This window comes from Phyllostomus discolor, chromosome 8, assembly GCF_004126475.2.
Source record: "Phyllostomus discolor isolate MPI-MPIP mPhyDis1 chromosome 8, mPhyDis1.pri.v3, whole genome shotgun sequence".
In the NCBI taxonomy this organism is placed as follows: domain Eukaryota; kingdom Metazoa; phylum Chordata; class Mammalia; order Chiroptera; family Phyllostomidae; genus Phyllostomus; species Phyllostomus discolor.
In genome coordinates this window covers 46,165,585-46,184,744 of record NC_040910.2, presented here as the reverse complement: position 1 = coordinate 46,184,744, position 19,160 = coordinate 46,165,585, and the positions used below count along the sequence as shown (strand labels likewise).

Here is a 19,160-nt window from a genome sequence, read left to right as displayed (position 1 = left end):
GCCCTTACGCTCTGTACTTACCTGTACCACTTGGAAACTCAATCAGGAATTCCCTGTGCAAGCCCGTACCCTGGCACTCATCACAAACAGCTCGGGGGAAACAATAGGGGTTGCCCCAGGCCAAAAAATCCTTCTGTTTAAATGCAGTGAAACATGCGAGATCAGGTCCCCGCTGTCCAGTGGAGGCTTGTTTCGCTGAGCCACGCGTCTTCCGGTTGACTGTCAATCAGACACTAGGGGGTGGGGCTTTGTGAACTGGTCCAGTCAGCAGTGCCGCTGAGGCAGGTGGGTGGGGCAACGCTACGAGAAGTCATGGACGTCCCAACTAGTTCTAGCGGTGCTGGGGATTGGGTGTCGCCTGTCCTTCAGGGTCGCTGCTAACTCTGTCGCACGGGAGTGTTGCAGTGTGATCGGTCTGTAATAGGCACTGCTAGTGGGAGTCGTAAGCAGGACTCAAGGAGACCCAGGAGACCCAGGAAACCTAGAAATGGTGAGTGCTACTGGGGTGCAGAAATGGGGACGAGAGGCTGGTTGGAACCGGTTGGAATCGGCTGTGGTGGGATGGCCTCTCCGCTGTCCCCTCTGAAGTCTATGGACCCAATTCCACGTAGGTCCCCTCCAGCTTGCAGTGTAGTGGCTGGTCGGGTAGCTGGACCCAGGGCCCCGCCGCGGAGTCCCTGTGAGCAGCTCCGTGCTGGCAGCCCCGCGTCTCCCAAGAATGTGCGGTGATCTCGGAGAGGGTCATCAGGGGGCAATCGTGACTCCGTCTTCCGAGTTCTTGAGTGGTACACCTCTGGTTTGTGTGGTCCCTGTCCCTGCTTTCTCCCCAGGGGCCCCATTTTCTCCTGAGTTTTCCCAAAGTTCCTGTGCCCCAGCCCGTCTCTTCCTGGGACTGGCAACAAGTCCCTAAATTTCCAAATAGCTCCTCGAATTCCCAAGCCAACTTCCCTTCTGCGATTCACAACATCATTATCAACTACTTATCCTCCGTGGTGCATTTCAAACAGACCCAATATTTTAATTGTTTATTCTTTTTCAGCAGAGTCGTGGATGGCTCTTTAGAGATTTACATTTTGTATGGATATTTTACGTGAAAGAAAAGGCAGGAATAACCACCTTGACCTCTGTTGCTTGAAAGCCTTGCACCTCTTCCCCAGGATCTGTCCTGAGCACAGAGTCCTAGGGGAAGTGCTTCAGGTGAAGTTCCTATTTGGAAACTTCCCTGGGTGTTTCCCTGAGCACAACTTCTCCCTGGGTTTGTCACCTTGAAAAGATTTATTGACTTATATGTGTCCGTTTTTCACTAGGAATAAAATATATTTAATCGATAAAGCCTGAAAGACTAAAAAATAGTTCCAAATAGGCAAAAAACAAACAAACAAAAACAGGTGTCTTGAGCAGGGGTACCCAGACCTTAAGTTTGCGATTATGTTCAACTTTCTGAATGTGTTGGAGGTTTCCCCCCCTCAACTGTAGGGAAACAGACTGCTTATCAGTTTTGATTCCAGCATTTGTGTTTCATTCCTTTGGATTCCTTTATCCATTGAGTATTATAACCCTTTGATTCTAGTTTCCTTTAGCACCTGGGCTTTTTAAATATAACTTGATTGAGAGATACCATATGAACAAGGTACAATATCTGTGGAAATAAACAGAATTTTGGTTTCATTTAGGCAAGAGAACCTGAAGATGTCAGGTGGGTGTTTTTAAGTTCTCAGGCGCTTTTTTCATTTTTACATCATTTTTTGTGTCCTTAGGTACCTAGGGAACTTTGAAATTGAAAAGAATAAACTATTCTTTTCCTGACTGGTGTGGCTCATGTGATTGGGTGTCCTACCACAAAGCAAAGGGTCCCAGGTTGGAATACCCAGTCAGGGCACATGTTTGGGTTGAGGTTCTGATACCGATCGATGTTTTTCTCCCTCCCTTCCCCTCCTCTAAAAATAAAGAAAATCTTTTAAAAAGATAGAAAAAGAAAAGGATAAACTATTCATAAGAAAAATTAACTATTTCAATGGATGTGAGGGAAATTTTTTGAAGTTTTATTGTTATTGGTTGAGTGAAAACCACCTCAAAGCTTATGTAAATTATATTTGAAATTTCTACTACATTTTAGGGCTTAACTGCAAATCCCAATGCATTATAACATGTTACTCATGCCTGAAATTATCCTCAGTGTGACATATAATAGATAAAACTATCATGTTTGTCCTTTTAATTAGAAAGGGATTTATAAATTTTTTTTATGGTCTGCACATTTATGACATTTAGTGTATAAAGGATTAAATCTTGGAGTGGTTTCCTATGTAGGAAAGTTAAAATTTAATTACTTTTATTCATTTTTTAATTTTTTTTGGTTTTTATTTTTATTTTTTATTGCATTTTATTGGTTATGCAATTACAGTTGTCACAGTTTTTCCCCCTTTACCCTCTTCCACCCAGCAATCCTCTCTCCCTCAGGCAGTTCAACACCATTGTTCACACACATAGGTCATCCGTATAAATTCTTTGGCTACTCCATTTCCTATAGTCCACCTCTCCATGGCTAATCTATAACTACCTATTTGTACTTCTTTCTTTTTCTTTAGTTTTTTTTATTTTTTTAAAGTGTTATTTTTAGACAGAAGGGAAGGGAGGGAGAAAGAAAGAGAGGAAGAGAAACATCAATGTGTGGTTGCCTCTCACATACCCTGTACTGGGGACCTGGCCCACAACCCAGGCATGTGCCCTGAGTGGGAATTGAACCAGTGACCCTTTGGTTCCCAGGTCAGTGCTCAACACACTGAGCCACACCAGCCAGAGCCCTATTTGTACTACTTAATTCCTTCACCTATTCACCCGTTCCCCCATACTTCCCTCCCATCTGTCAATCATCACAACACTCTCAGTATCCATGATTCTATCTCTGTTCTTTTTTTTTTCTTTTTTTTTTAAGATTTCTTTATTTTTAGAGAGGGGGAAGGGAGAAAGAGAGGGAAAGAAACATCAATGTGTGATTGCCTGTCACATGCCCCCCTTTTGGGGGACCTGGCCCTCAACCAAGGTACGTGCCCTGACTGGGTTGAACCGGCAATCCTTTGGTTCCTAGGCTGGCACTCAATCCACTGTGCTACACCAGCTCTGGCCTGTCTCTGTTCTTATTATTCACTTAGTTTGTTTTTTAGATTCAATTGTCAATAGATATGTTTATACCATTTTATTGTTCCCATTTTATTGTTCATAGTTTTTATCTTTTTTTTAATACTTTATCTATTTTTAGAGAGGGGAAGGGAAAGAGAAAGAGAGAGAGAGAGAAACATCAATGTGTGGTTACCTCTCACATGCATGCCCCTTACTGGGAGCCCTACCTGGCCTACAACCCAGGCATGTGCTCTGACCAGGAATCTAACCAGCGACCCTTTGGTTCCCAGGCCAGTGCTCAGTCCACTGAGCCATACCAGCCAGGGCTGATCTTCTTTTTCTTAAATGATTCCCTTTAATACTTCATATAATAATGGTTTGGTAATGATGAACTCCTTTAGTTTTCTCTTTCTGAAAAGCTCTTTATCTGCCCTTCAATTCTAAATGATAGCTTTGCTGACCAGCCAGGGCTGATCTTCTTTTTCTTAAATGATTCCCTTTAATACTTCATATAATAATGGTTTGGTAATGATGAACTCCTTTAGTTTTCTCTTTCTGAAAAGCTCTTTATCTGCCCTTCAATTCTAAATGATAGCTTTGCTGAGTAGAGCATTCTTGGCTGTAGGTTCCTGCTTTTTATGACTTTGAATATGTCTTGCCAGTTCCTTCTAGCTTACAAAGTTTATTTTGAGTACTCAGCTAACAGTCTTATAGGAATTGCCCTTTATAGGAAAAGAAGGTAACTAACTTCTTTTCTCTAGCCACCTTTAGTATTCTCTCTTTATCCTTACTTTTAGCATTTTAATTATGATGTATCTTGGTGTGGGCTGCCTTGCACCCATCTTGTTTGGGACTCTCTGTGCTTCCTGGACTTATATGCCTTTTTCCTTCACCAAATTAGGGATGTTATCTTTCATTATTTTTTCAAATAGATTTCCAATTTCTTGCTCTATCTCTTCTCCTTCTGGCACCCTTATGATGTAAATACTAGAACACTTGAAGCTTTCCCATCATAGGCTGCTGCACTATCCTCACTTTTGGGAGTTCTATTTTCTTCCTGTTGTTTTGATTAGTTGGGGTTTTTTGTTTGGTTGGTTTTTGGTTTTTTTTCTTCCTAAATGTTCCAAATTTCATTGATTTCATTCTCAGCTTTACCCATTCTATTGTTGTTTCCCTGTAAATTGTTCCTCATTTCAATTAGCATGTCCTTCATTTCCAACTGGATCTTTTTTATGTTCTTGAGGTTCTCGCTAAGTTCCTTGAGCATTCTGATAATCAGTGTTTTGAACTCTGCTTCTGATACTGTTTATCTCTGTTTTGTTTCATTCTTCCCTTTTCCGGAGTTTTGATCTGTTCTTTCATTGGGGCCATGTTTCTTTGTCTTCTCATTTTGGCAGCCTCCCTGTGTTTGCTTCTATGTATTAGGTAGAGCTGCTATGACTCCCTGTCTTGGTAGCATGGCTTAATGTACTGGGTGTCCTGTAGGGTCCAGTGGCACAGCCTCCCCTTAATCATCCAACTTGGGTACTCAGAGTGCACCCTTTGTGTGGCCTAAGTACACCCTCCTCTTGTAGTTGAGCCTTGGTTCCTGTTGACAGGTCAATGGGAAGGATTTACCCAGGACAGTCAGCTACAAGGACTGGTGATCACTGACCACCAATCTCCACCCTCCCTGGAGGATCAGCTATGCAGGGGCAGGTTGGTGATGCTGACATGGTCTGTAGCTGTCCACTGGGTATTGCCTGCCCTGGGGTTTCCAGGGTGGTTCAGGCCAAGGTCAGCTCCCACCTGTGTTCTGCTCAGGGCCACCCTACATTAGCTATAAGGCAATCTGAGATGGCTGGTACTTGTGCTGTGCTGGACATTCCCAGGCATAGCTAAGCTGTGAATCTAGGCTGGCTGCTGCTAATGCTAAGCCTGGAGCCACTTAGCAAGAGGTATGGGGGCTAGGGGATTACTGAGGCTGGCTGTTGCTTGTTTGGTAGGATTTAGGAAGTTGTGAAGCATAAGCCAAGACTAGCCATTCATATGGAAAAGTCAAGGTTAACAGTGTGTGTGGACCCATAAATTGGGTGGGATGGAGCCTCAGGGGATACCCAGGGCGGAGCAAACACTGTTAGCCAGGTTGATGGAGTCTCAAATATGACATCTGCCTTCTGGCCCTCTAGCTCTGTGGGGGATGGCTCAGGAAAAAAAAAAAGAACAATCTCCTCTGCCCACCTTTCTGTCTAGGAGAAAGCCGTTCCCCGGCTCCTGCCTTGATGCCAGACACTTCATTTCCTCCCTGTATGCTACTGGTGCCTTTTAAACTGCTTCTCAGGTGTAGAGTTTACAGGGAGTGAGTCTGAGTAAGTTCATGTTTGGGGTATTTACAAGGAACTGCGTGGGACTCTAGAAGTTTCGTTCACCAACTCAATCCCACTTGTTTTTGCCGCCAGAAGTTACAAGGACTTAAATTCCTGGCACTGGAATCCTGGGCTGGAGGGCCTGGTGTAGGGCAGGACTCTGCACTCCCAAGATATTCCTGCTGGATTTTTATCCGCTACACATGAATGGACCAGACTATTCCAAGATGCTGTGGTTTCTTTAATTCCTTAGTTGTCAGACTTCCATTGCACTGGATTTCTGACAGTTCTAAGTGATGGTTCTTGTATATGTTTTAGTTGTAATTTTTATGTGGTGGTGCAAGGTGAGCCGTGTTTACCGATGCCGCTAACTTGACCAGCAGTCCAAAATTTAATTTTAAAAGCAATAATTAATTTAAAATATGTAGTAATCATAGAAAAATGTAATATATATAAATTCTCTCCTTATTTTAAATAAATAATGCATTGGAATGTTTAAAAAGTTCCTGAGATAGGAAACTAACTGAAAAAGATCATTGCCCACATACCCTGCTCCACTCCTGTGCTGCTCCTTCAGCCACACTCCAGTAACCAGTAACCAGTTTTTTGCAGGGGCGGGGGGGGGGGTGTTTTTTTGTTTTTTTATTGTTTTTACAGAGAGGGAAAAGAAAGGAGAAAAAAAGGTAGAGAAATATCAATGTGTGATTGCCTCTCACATGCCCCCTACTGGGAACCTGGCCTACAACCCAGGCATGTGCCCTGACCAGGAATCAAACCAGTGACCCTTTGATTCACAGGCCAACACTCAATCCATTGAGCCACACCATCCAGGGCTCCAATAACCAGTTTTGATCATTCTTGTTCACCTGTTTGAGTGTCTTTATATAAAAACAACCCTGCCCTGGCTGGTGTGGCTCAGTGGATTGAGCTCCAGCCTGCAAATCAAGGGATTGTGGTTTAATTCCCAGTCAGGATGTTTGCCTGGGTTGTGAGCCAGGTCTGCAGTAGGGGGCACGTGAAAGACAACCACACATTGATGTTTCTGTCCTCATTTCTCCCTCCCTTCCCCTCTATCTAAACATAAAGAATAAAATCTTTTAAAAAATTTTTTAAACAATCCAGTAGGAATGCACATTTTTCATACTTGTGTTTGTTCTTGTTTGAGTGGCCAGGCTCCACAGGTTTGATATTGACTCCTGACAACATAAGCCTTGGCCCCCCCCCCCCCCCCCCCCCCCCACCGTCCTTGTTATCTGTCAGGCTGATAGGAATCTGGAGGCTCCTACTCTGTGAGCTACTGCTTGCTGGGGACCCTCCCATTGACTCCACTGGCCTGGATTTATATTTAGAGACTCTGAGTTGTGAGCCGAGTATGGGAATGGTGCCCTCCTTACAGTGGTCCTGGATTGATATTCCTACTGTGTATTTAAAGTGAAGGTGTGACTGAGGCTTGGTTTTTCTACACATTAGGGGGAGGCTAAGGGAGGGGTGGTATGAGGATGTTTACACCCTGTGAATGAGGTGAGCCCATCAGATGGTCACTCCTAAAGAGAAAAGACGGGATGCCAGCCAGTTAGGTGGGAGATTCCAGAGGGCATACCAGGACACCTATATAACTCTGCTGCCCCTGCATCTATTGCAACAAATGTCCTGACCCTGCCATGGCTGGTGGTTCAGTTGGTTGGAGCATTGTCCCATACACCAAAAAAGGGTGGTGGGTTGGGTCCCTGCTCAGGACACGTACAGGAGGCAACCCAATTAATGTTTCTTTTCTCCCATCGATGTTTCTCTCTCTCTCCCCACCCCTCCTCTCTCTCTAAAATCAATAAGTATATCCTCCTGTGAGGATTTTTTAAGTATATTTTATTGACTGTGCTATTACAGTTGTCCCATTTTTTTCTCCCCTTTATTCCCCTCCACCCTGCAATCCCTCCCACCAGCATCCCCACCCCACCCCCCACCCTTATTTCATGTCTGTGGGTCATACCTATAAGTTCTTAGGCTTCTCCATTTCCTATACTATTCTTAACCTCCCCCTGTCTATTTTGTATCTACCAATTATACTTCTTATTCCCTGTACCTTTTCCCCCATTCTCCCCCTTCCCCCTCCCTGCCAATAACCCTCCATGTGATCTCCATTTCTGTAGTTCTCTTCATGTTCTAGTTATTTGCTTAGTTTGTTTTTGTTTCTGGACAAAAACAGTTGTCTAAAAATTCAGTTGTTAATAGTTGTGAGTTTGTAGTCATTTTACTGTCATAGTTTTGATCATCTTCTTTTCTTAGATAATCCTTTTAAACATTTCATATAATAAGGGCTTGGTGATGATGAACTCCTTGAAAAGTCAGCTTATAGTCTTATGGAACTCCTTTGTAGGTAACCGTCTCCTTTTCTCTTGCTGCTTTTAAGATTCTTTCCTTATCTTTAATCTTGGGTGATGGAATTATGATGGGTCTTGGTGTGTGCTTCCTTGAGTCCAACTGCTTTGGGACACTCTGAGCTTCCTGGACTTCCTGGAAGTCTGTTTCCTTCATCAGATTGGGGAAGTTCTCCTTCATTATTTTTTCAAATAAGTTTTCAATTTCTTGCTGCTCCTCTTCTCCTTCTGGAACCCCTATGATTTGGATGTTTGAATGTTTAAAGTTGTCCCAGAGGTTCCTAAGCCTCTCCTCATTTTTTTGAATTCTTGTTTCTTCATTCTGTTCTGGTTGAATATTTGTTCCTTCCTTGTGCTCGAAACTGTTGATTTGAGTCCCAGTTTCCTTCCCTTCACTGTTGGTTCCCTGTATATTTTCCTTTATTTCACTTTTCATAGCCTTAACTTTTTCCTCTGTTTTGTGACCATAGTCAGCTATTTCTGTGAGCATCCTGCTTACCAGTGTTTTGAACTCTGCATCTGATAGGTTGGCTATCTCTTCATCGCTTAGTTCTGTTTTGGGGGTTTTGATCTGTTCTTTCTTTTGTGCCAGATTTCTTTGTCTTGGTGTACCTGTTATGTTGTAATGGGCAGAGCCTTATATATTCGCCAGGGTGGGGGCAACCCAGGTCACTGGGTTGTGGTGCTGTATGTGGGGAGGAGTCAGAGAGGGAATAATGGTGCTTGCTCGGTTCGCAGCCAGCTTTCAGTCACTTCTGCTAACCACAAGCAAATTGGGCCCTTTTGGTGCTGATTCCTGGGTGCATGGGTTTGTATACATTCTAGAACCCCGTGGGTCTCTCCAACGAACTCTCCTGTGAGACTGGAAGTTTGTCCCGCACCAGCAACCCCCACAGGCCTTACAGTCAGAGGTTTTGAGGCTTTCTTTTTCTCACGCTGGAACCCTGGGTTGTGTAGTCTGTCTTGCTCCACAGTTGTTCCTCCCAGTTTATCCACAGGCAAATGTGGGACCACCTGGTCTGCTAGCCGCTGCCTTCTCGCCACAGTCCTTCCACCCCAGCTGCTCGTCTCCACCTTTCCTACCAGTCTGAATGAGTGTTTCTTCTTTAACTTCTTGGTTGTTGGCCTTCCATACAGTTTGGCAGTTCTGGTTATTTTTTGTTTTTAAATTTGTTGCTGCCCTTCTTTTAGTTATGCAAGGAGGCAAATTATATCTATCTACACCTTCATCTTGGCTGGGAGTCAGGATTTTTTTTTTTTTTAAGATTTTATTTATTTATTTTTAGAGAGGGAAGGGAGGGAGAAAGAAAGAGAGAGAGAGAAACATCAATGTGCAGTTGCTAGGGGCTGTGTCCTGTGACTCAGGCATGTGCCCTGGCTGGGAATTGAACCTGTGATGCTTTGGTTTTCAGCCCGCACTCAATCCACTGAGCTACGCTAGCCAGGGCTCAGGATTTTTTTTTTCTTTTTTTAATTAAAAAAAAATGCTGTCCATCTGGATTACAGTGGATGACACCATGATTTCAGTTTGGCACAGCAAAGGGATTAGTTTAAACCTTACTTAAGTTAAAAAAAAAAAAACCTTACTTAAGTGAAGGGTGCTTAACTCTGCACAGCAACCAGTTTTCATGGAGGAGGCCTCTAACCTGTTTGTGACCTGATTTTCCCATGCCTGGTTATTGGTTCTGGAAAATGCCCTCCATGTTTGACCAGGTCAGGATGCTGGCCTATTCAATTGACCAACATGCCATGGGACACAGGAGAGGTAGTGATTTATATCAGAAGGAAAACATCAATTGAGATCGGACAGTCTCTGAAGGGCTTTGCAAGAAACAACTCCAATCTTGCCTGGGTCTAGCTGGACATTTAGGCAACAATCACACCATGGAACAGCCTTTCCTCCATATCGCCACAGTCCCTTGAAAGAAGTCACTGTGCTGGAAGAGAACACGCCTCCCCCAGACTCCTTGGTTGCCTGGACTGCTCTTTGGGGTTCACTGAATGCATAGCACTGGGGAATGTACAGACTTTCAGGAGGGCAACACACACATGTACATGAAGGAGCTCAGTGGACAGTCACTTCACCTCTTCATTCATTTCTCCCACCAACCCCTAAATTCTTCAAATCCAAAGATTTCCAATGGCTCATAATTTTGTCTGTTTCAGATTGTCATATACTCAAAATCATACAATGTGTGTGGCCTTGTCAGATTGCTTCTTTTACTTTTAAGTTTCCTCCTATGTTTTCATGGCTTAATAACACATTTCTTTTTTATCACTGAAAAATATATCACCACCTGGATTTACCTCTGATCGTCTGTTTGCCTCTCGAAGGACATCTTGCTTAACTCTTAACTCCTGACAATTATGAATAAAATACCTACAAATATTCATGTACAGATTTTTGTATGAACATTAGGTTTCAATTCATTTAGGTCTATACCAAGGAATATGATTGCTGGATCTTATACATAGTAAGAGTACATTTAGTATTGAAAGTTATTGTCTCCAATCTAGGCGTGCCCAATTCCATTTCCATGAGCAGTGATTAGGATTACCCACCACTCCATACCTCCACCAATATTTGATGTTCTGAGTGTTTTGAATCTTAGCCATATAATAAATGCTTGATGCTACCTCATTGTTCTTTTATTTGCTTGTAGAATGTCTCATATATTATCTTGTAGGAATGTATTACTTTTGCATTTGACATATCTATGGTGTATTCTTTTTTAAGATTTTATTTACTTATTTTTAGAGAGAGGGGAAGGGAGGGAGAAAGAGAGGGAGAGAAACATCAGTGGGAGAGAGGGACATCTATCCATTGCCTCTCCCAAGCACCCCAAGTGGGGACCTGGCTTGCATCTCAAGCATGTGCCCTGACCAGAAATCAAACTGGCGACCTTTTGCTCTGCTGGATGACATGCAAGCCACAACCAAGCCACACCAGTCAGGGCTATGAAGTGTTTTAAGGTAATTTTTTGTGAAATGCGTATGGCCTTTGTGTCTATTTGTTTTCTGTGTGTGTTTGTATGTGGGTATTTATTATCTCCATCACTATTGAGTTAAAAGACTTTCTTTTTCCATTGAATTGCTTTTCTTCCTTTGTCGGTGGTCAGTTGAGTGTATCCATGTGGCTCTACAGGAAAGCTATTGGTTTTTGTGTCTTTCAATAACTCTTATTTTTTTCAGGAGTTCTCTTTTGTTATGGGTTCTCTCTGGTGTTTCACATAGACACTCATGTCAGGAGGAACAAATATGATGAATTTAGCTACAGATTTTGAGCATGTTCTTTCTCAAGAGGTGGAGGCTTCCCTCTATTGCTAGTTTGTTACCATAAGCGAATGTTCAATTTTATCAAATCCTTTTTTGTTATTCATTTCTCCCTCCTTTACTTTCAAATATTAGTAATTTCTGTCTTCCCTCTTTTCTTAGTTATCTTGTCCAGATGTTTACCAATTTCTTCATCATGTCAAAGAAGCAGCTTTTAAATTTTTTCTTCCATTGACTTTCCACAATCATATTGATTTCTAACTTTTATTAATTCTTTTAGTCTGCTTACTTTGGATTTAATTTGCTGTTTTTTATTATTTCCTAAAGTAGATGCTTACATTACTCATTATAGAGCTTTTTTTTTCCTAATACATTTGTTTAATGGCCTAAATTTCCCTGTAGGCACCATTTTTGTTGCCTCTGACAAAGTTTGATTATGATATATTTTTACTTTTTTGGTTCAAAATAATTCTGTTTCTCCAGAGATTTTTTTCTTTGATCCTGTGTGTTATTTAGAAATGTACGGTTGAATCTCCACATATTTGGGCATTCCCAGTTATCTTTGATACTGATTTCTAGCTTAATTCCTGTGTAGCCTGAGAGCATATTTTGTGTGATTTCTATGTTTTCATATTTGTGAAGGTGTATTTTATGTCTCAGGATCTTTTTCTGTCTTGGTGAATGTTCCATGTGAACTTGAGAATCTGTATTCTGCTGTGTTATGTGAAATATTTCACAGATTACAAATAAGCTTAGTTGTTTCATAGTGCTGCCCAGTTCCACTCTGTTCTTCCTGATTTTCTGCTGCTGGAATTTATGATTCATGATAAGGGGTTGTTGAAGTGTTTAGCCACAGTAATGGATTCAGCTGTTTCTCCTGCATTCTGGATCTACAGTGTGTCCCCTGTTATTAATTTTAGGAAATTTCAGTGATTGTTACTTCACTTAGCTCCTGTTCTTTCTCTTTCTTTTTTTCAGGTATTCCTATTGTGTGTATTTCTCTTTTTTTTTTAAGTATTTTTTATTGATTATGCTATTACAGTTTTCCCAATTTTTTCCCCTTTATCCCCCCTCCACCCTACCCCCCAACCTTCCAGCATTCCCTCCCTTAGTTCATGTCCATGGGTTGTACATGTAAGTTCTTTGAGTCCTCTGTTTCCTATACCATTTTTTTATCTCTCCCCATCTATTTTATGCCTACTAATTATGCTTCTTCTTCCCTGTACTTTTTCCCCCCTATTCTTCCCTTCTCCCTCCCCCTGAACTCCCTCTGTGTGATATCCATTTCTTTGGTTCTGTTCCTGTTCTGGTTGTTTGCTTAGTTTTTGTTTTCATTGTTTTTCTTTTCTTTTAGGTTCATTTGTTGATAGTTGTGAGTTTGTTGTCATTTTATTTGTTCATATTTTTTATCTTCTTTTTCTTAGATAAGTCCCTTTAACGTTTCATATAACAAGGGCTTGGTGATGATGAACTCCTTGAACTTCACCTTGTCTGGGAAACACTTTATCTGCCCTTCCATTCTACGTGAAAGCTTTGCCAGATAGAGTAATCTTGGATGTAGTTCCTTGCTTTTCATGACTTCAAATACTTTTTCCAACCCTTTCTTGCTTGTAAGGTTTCTTTTGAGAAGTCAGCTGATAGTCTTATGGGAACTCCTTTGTAGGTAACTATCTCCTTATCTCTTGCTGCTTTTAGGATTTTCTCTTTGTCTTTAATCTTGGGTAACTTAATGATGATGTACCTTGGTGTGTTCTTCTTTGGGTCCAACTTCTTTGGGACTCTCTGGGCTTCCTGGAAGTCTATTTCCTTCATCAGATTGGGGAAGTTTTCCTCCATTATTTGTTCAAATAAGTTTTCAATCTCTTGCTGCTGTTCTTCTCCTTCTGGCACCCCTATAATTTGGATATTGGAATGTTTTCAGGTTGTTCCAGAGAATCCTCAGCCTTTCCTCATCTTTTTTTTGTTTCTTCATTTTTTTTTAAAGATTTTGTTTATTTATTTTTAGAGAGGGAAGGGAGGGAGAGAGAGAGAGAGAGAGAGAGAGAGAGAGAGAGAGAGACATCAATGTGCAGTTGCTGGGGGTCATGGCCTGCAACCCAGGCATGTACCCTGACTGGGAATCAAACCTGAGACACTTTGGTTCCCAGCCCGCGCTCAATCCACTGAGCTACACCAGCCAGGGCCTGTTTCTTCATTTTGATCCAGCTGGATGTTTATTTCTTCCTTATGTTCCAAATTGTTGCTTTGAATCCTGGTTTCCTTCTTGTCACTGTTGGTTCCCTGAATATTTTGCTTTATTTCATTTTGGGTATCTTTCATGTGTTCTTTCATTTTTCAACCATGCTCAGTCAGTTCTGTGAGCATATTGATTACCAGGGCTTTAAATTCTCCATCAGATAGGTTGGCAGTTTCATCGCTTAGTTCTTTCTCTGAGGTTGTGCTGTGTTCTTTCATTTGGGCCATATTTCTTTGTCTTGGTGCAGCTGATAGGTTGTAAGGGTGTGGGGCCTTAGGTATCCATCCAGGCAGGGCAACCCTCTTTGCTACATGCACTGCCTGTGTGGGAGAGGACAGAGAGGGAACAGTGCAGTTTGCCTGCTTGTCTCTAGCGCACTTTCCAACAGACTCTCATGTCAGACTGGAAGTATCTCCCACTGCAGCAACCCCAGCATTACCCCACAGTCAGCTCTGAGTCTTTTCTCCTTAAGTCAGTCCCTCCCACACAGCTCTGCCCAGCCTGGCAGTCAGCCCCGCCCCCTAGCCACCTTGCCTTGGTTTTTCTGAGTCCGCCCACATGGTCCCCCTTACCAGTCTGGTTGTTCTGGTTGAAATTTTCCTTAATTCCTTGGTTGTTTTAGTTCCATGCAGTTTGATTTTCTGGCGATTTTGGTGGTTTATTGATTTTAAATTGGTTGTTATCTTCCTTTTGGTTGTGTGAGGAAGTGAAGGGTTTCTACCTACACCTCCATCTTGGCCAGAGCTCCCTATTGTGTGTATTTCAGTCCTCGAATTAAGGAAGGTTGTTTTAGGCTTCATGGATAGTATGTTCTCTTTTTGTCTTTGCATAAACTCTGGTGAATTAGAATTTTTTAGTACAGCCCTCATTAAGAACAGAATATTAGGGGCATATTTAAAAATACCATCTTTTCTCTTTTTTAATTTTGGAGATACCACTTCCCCATGACCTCAAGGCTCTGGTGGATCTAAGAAGAGTAGTTCATTTCAAGTTACCTTCTTTCTTTTTTCTTTTCTTTCTTTCTTCTTTTTTTCTTTATGAGATTGAGTATGACAACTTAAGTGCCAGATCAGAAGGTGACAGGATAGCCTGTAGACTGACTTGTTGAATAATTTTTTCTCCTGAAATTGGAGGATGGAAGTTTTGTGTTTCTTTAGAGGAAAGCCCTGTTCCATTATGTGTTGTATAATCATAGGCAAATTCATCATCAAATTATGTGGACTTAAATGAACTCCCATTTAATTTATAGCTCTTAAACTCTTCCTCAAGGGCAGCCGGTCCTAAGGTACACAGTTAGAGTTTGATTAGATGGAGATCCCCTGGCCTGTTCTCTCACTCTGTGTTCTAAAATTTGGCTGGAAGCAGCCCTGAAAGCTTCCCTGGAAGCAGTACGGGATTTTTCTGGTCTAACTTTTTATACCTTCTTCCTTCTCTGTGAGCTCTAACTTGCAAATAACCTCCTAGCCCTATTGAGTTATACAGAGAGGGAAAGGAAGAACTGAGTCTGTGGTAAATACTACACAAGTTACAAGCAGTGATCTGCACAGGCATGTTTACATTGAGCCAGTGCATCTGATTACTGGCAAAGGCCTGGACTTTAGGACAACATTGTCAGCTGGCTTTGTTGAAAGTGATTTTCACAGGCTCCCTGTACTCTCATGTTTGGTGATAGGAATAGAAGGAAAGGCTTCCAATTTTTCACTATGTTTTATTTATTGAAACCTCATACAGAATATAAGCCTCTACTTCATGGAATGCTGAAAATGGTGGGAAATAAAGAAGGTGAAAATTTTTCTCAGAATGAATTGATGGTCTGAAAATGATCATATTTGTTTCATTTGAATAGCATTTATGTAATTTCCAAACACTCAGATGTAATGGGATCATAGTAACAAGGTGTAAGCCATTTCCATGTGTTTGGTATGCTGTTAAATTTATGAGAAAGTAAGTGTGGACAGAAAGTAAGTTTGTGATGATCCATCATAGAATAAAAGTCTGGAGACGAGAAAACCACACATGACTTTCCTATAAATGGGGTCTGGGCGTCCAGTACTGTCAGTCTCACTCATTGTACTGTACACACATTCGGACTATTTTTAGAACTCAGTGGCCTTTGAGGATGTGGCTGTGAGCTTCAGTCTGGAGGAGTGGGCTTTACTGCATCCTGCACAGAAGAAGCTCTACAGAGATGTGATGCAGGAAACCTTGAGGAACCTGGCCTCCATAGGTAAAGATGACGACACTCCTTTTGTCAATTAAAGAACAAGTGTTTCTGTAATTGGCACATCTATGAAGTGTGATGCAGAAAGGGAAGATGTTGGTTAATAACTTGGCATGGCCACAGCTTCTCATGGATCTAGAAGCTAATTATTTTTCTATAATATGAATGCTTTGCACTCATTTTTCTGGGTCTGCATTTTAGGGACAAGATGGGAAGAACATAACATTGAAAAGTACTACAAAACCAGGGGAGAAAACTAAGGTGAGCTGTTGCAATAGAAAACAGTGTCTCCTATGAGAATTCTACTATGCTATGAAATGTTTAAAAGAAGCAAACAAAACTAATAAATCCTGCTTCAAATGTCTTAGAAAATTTTTCCCAAAAATACTTTCTGAAATGTAGCAAGTATGTTCATTGTTTACAAAATAGCTCATTTGGAAACAGTATTAACAAACCCTATATATGACTATCATAGTTTGATTATAGCAAGGGTGAAGTTTTCTTGGGAAACATTCAGCATATTTAATTTTGGACAGTTCAGACAAGACAATACCTACATTTTTCCTATAAATCATAATAAATAACAAATATAAAAATCATTAATAAAGAATCATTAATACTGTGCTTTTCATTGTTTACAGAAGTCAAGTAATAGAGAAAGTCTGTGAAAGTAAAGAAGGTAGTCAGTGTGGAGAAAACATCTGTATTTCAAATCTCAACCTGAACAAGGAAACCACCAGAGTGAAACTGCATGAATGCCATGTGTGTGGAAAAGTCTTCATGCATCACTCATCCCTCAATAGGCACGTCCGATGTCACACTGGGCACAAAGCGTATGAATTCCAGAAGTATGGAGAGAAGCCGTATAAGTGTAAAGAATGTGGTAAAGCCTTCAGTTATCTCCAGCATTTTGAAAAACATGAAAGAAATCACAATGGGGAGAAAACCTATAAACATAAGAAATGTGGGAAAGCCTTGAGTTGTTCATGTTCACTTCAATTACATAAAATAACTCTTACTGGAGAGAAATCCTATCAGTGTAAACAATGTGGTAAATCCTATACATCTTACAATTTTTTACAGAGACACAAAAGGATTCACGCAGGAGAGAACCCCTATACATGTAAAATATGTGCTAAAACCTTCCATTGTTTTAGTCGTGTTCAAGCACATGAAAGAACTCACTGTGCAGAGAAACCCTATGAGTGTAAACAATGTGGTAAAGCCCACAGGGATACCAGTTCCCTAAAAATACATGAAAGAATTCACACTGGAGAGAAACCCTATGAATGTAAACAATGTGGAAAAGCCTACAGAGATCCCAGTTCCTTAAAAACCCATGAAAGAACTCACACTGGAGAGAAGCCCTATGAGTGTAAAATATGTAACAAAGCATTCACTTATCCAAGTTCTCTTCAAAAACATAAAAGAACACATACCGGAGAGAAGCCCTATGCATGTAAAATTTGTGGTAAAGCCTTCAGCTCTTCCAGTCAAGTTCGAGTACATGGAAGAACTCACACTGGAGAGAAACCCTATGAATGTAAACATTGTGGTAAAGCCTTCAGTTATTCCAGCTATGTTCAAATACATGAAAGAACACACACTGGAGAAAAACCCTATGGATGTAAAATATGTAGCAAAGCATTCACTTACCCCACTTCTCTTCAAAAACATAAAAGAACACATACTGGAGAGAAACCCTATGAATGTAAACAATGTAATAAATTTTTCAAATTTTATAGTTCCTTACACATACACCAAAAAACTCACACAGGAGAGAAACCCTGTGAATGTCAGCAATGCGGTAAAACCTTCAGAGATCACAGTTATCTTCAAAAACACGAAAGATCTCACACAGGAGAGAAACCCCATGAGTGTAAACAATGTGGGAAAGCCTTCAGAGATCACAGTTCTCTTCAAAAACATGGCAGAACTCATACTAGAGAGAAACCCTATGACTGTAAGAGATGTGGTAAAGCTTTCAGTTTTCATAAGGATTTCCAAATACATACATGAACTCACACTGCAGATACACTGTGAATGTCAAACACGTGGTTAAGTGTTCAGGTGTCCCAGTGATGTCGGCACACAGGAAAGAATTCACACTGGTGAAAAACCCCGTGACTGTCAGCAATGAAGGTAAAGTCTATGGAATTCACAGTCTTTAAAATGTGTGAAAGAACTCATGCTGGAGGGAAACCCTAGGAATATAAAGAGCACGAGAAAGCCTGCAGTCATGACTGTGCCTTTCAGAAAGATACAAAAGAACTCAGACTAGAGGAAAGCCCTGTGAATATAAGTAATTTGGAAAAGACTTCAGATATTGGCAAATTTTCAAACCCACAAAAGAAATCAACCTGGAGAGAAACCATGTATAAAAAAATGAAGCATTCAGTTGTCTTAGTTTTCTTTGGAAACATGAAAGACATGTCACTGGAGAGAAACCCTTTGAATGTAAACAAAGTGGTGAAGCCTACAGAAATCGTTCGAAATAACTCACACTGAGGGAAAAAAAACATGAACGTAAGAATTAGAGAAAAGTCTTCATTTATCACAACCTTTAGAAGACACCTGACAAGGCACACGGGAGAAAAAAAAAATGTAGAGTGTGGGAAAGGCTTCAGTTACTCCAGTTTCTATCAAAACTATGGAAGGACTCACTAGATAAAACCCCTTGGATGTAAACACAATGGGAAACACTTGGGTTGATCTACATTCTTACATGTGAAAACTCCCACAGAAGACAAATAGAAATGTAAGTTAACATGAGGAAGCTTGTTAAAAATTGATCTATGTATACGGTACCAGAAAATTTTCAGCATGAAAGAGCTATAATATTAAAGTTGCAAGTACATTGTGTTTATTAAATATTTTTTAAAGTCATCACTGGAGTATGGGTTTCTACTCATTACTTTCAGAAATGAATATTCAAGTGTGATAATTCTGAGAATTTTCTTTCAACAATAGCCATAAGATAAGTGACTAGTGGTTTTTCTTTAAAACATTTAATATCTTCTTACCATTTTGAAGCCTGTTAGATTCATGGGTGAATTGAAGTGTATTTTTTTGTATTTTATTGTTTATGCTATTAAAGTGTATTTCTTATATACAGGTAGGTTAAAATTTACGATGTTTTATTCTGTTAGGACATCAGTATGTTTTCAATTATGTTTGATTGTGATTAAAAGCACGTGCATTTTTTGTTAAATGAACACCTGTAGGTATGTGTTTTTATTTCATAAAAATAGTTTATTAATTTCTCAGCTGTTGTATGCTAACAAATACTGTGTTTTTCATTTCCTGAGAAAATATGTTAAAATGTGCCATTATCATTCCAGATTCTCAAATAAACTTTGCAAATGTCTTCATGTAATAGCAACTAGGTATTTTGTCACCAAAAAGGATTCATTCAGGAAAAAGAAAGAGTTGCAACCCAGTGCATCCAGACAGGGCAAGCCACGTGCACATTCTGGTCTATGTGCCAAAGTAGAGGAATACTTATGGAAGGTAAAAGGAAGTTAAGGGAAGCGGATGTTAGAACTATGCCACTGTAGGGTTCTTGCTATGACACACAATGCAAGAACTTG

At 40.7% G+C, this 19,160-nt stretch overlaps 1 protein-coding gene across 1 annotated transcript; it reads left to right on the top strand.

Annotated features, from left to right (window-relative positions):
- Nucleotides 1-297: 297 nt before the first annotated feature.
- On the top strand, nt 298-18,836 carry LOC114503691 (zinc finger protein 709-like). Its single transcript, XM_036032450.1, is given in 6 exon segments — nt 298-490; nt 15,450-15,576; nt 15,772-15,806; nt 15,809-15,831; nt 16,212-17,606; nt 17,608-18,836. Coding segments are annotated over 6 exon segments (1,686 nt in total). The 5' UTR covers nt 298-487; the 3' UTR covers nt 17,711-18,836.
- The last annotated feature ends 324 nt before the right edge of the window (nt 18,837-19,160 follow it).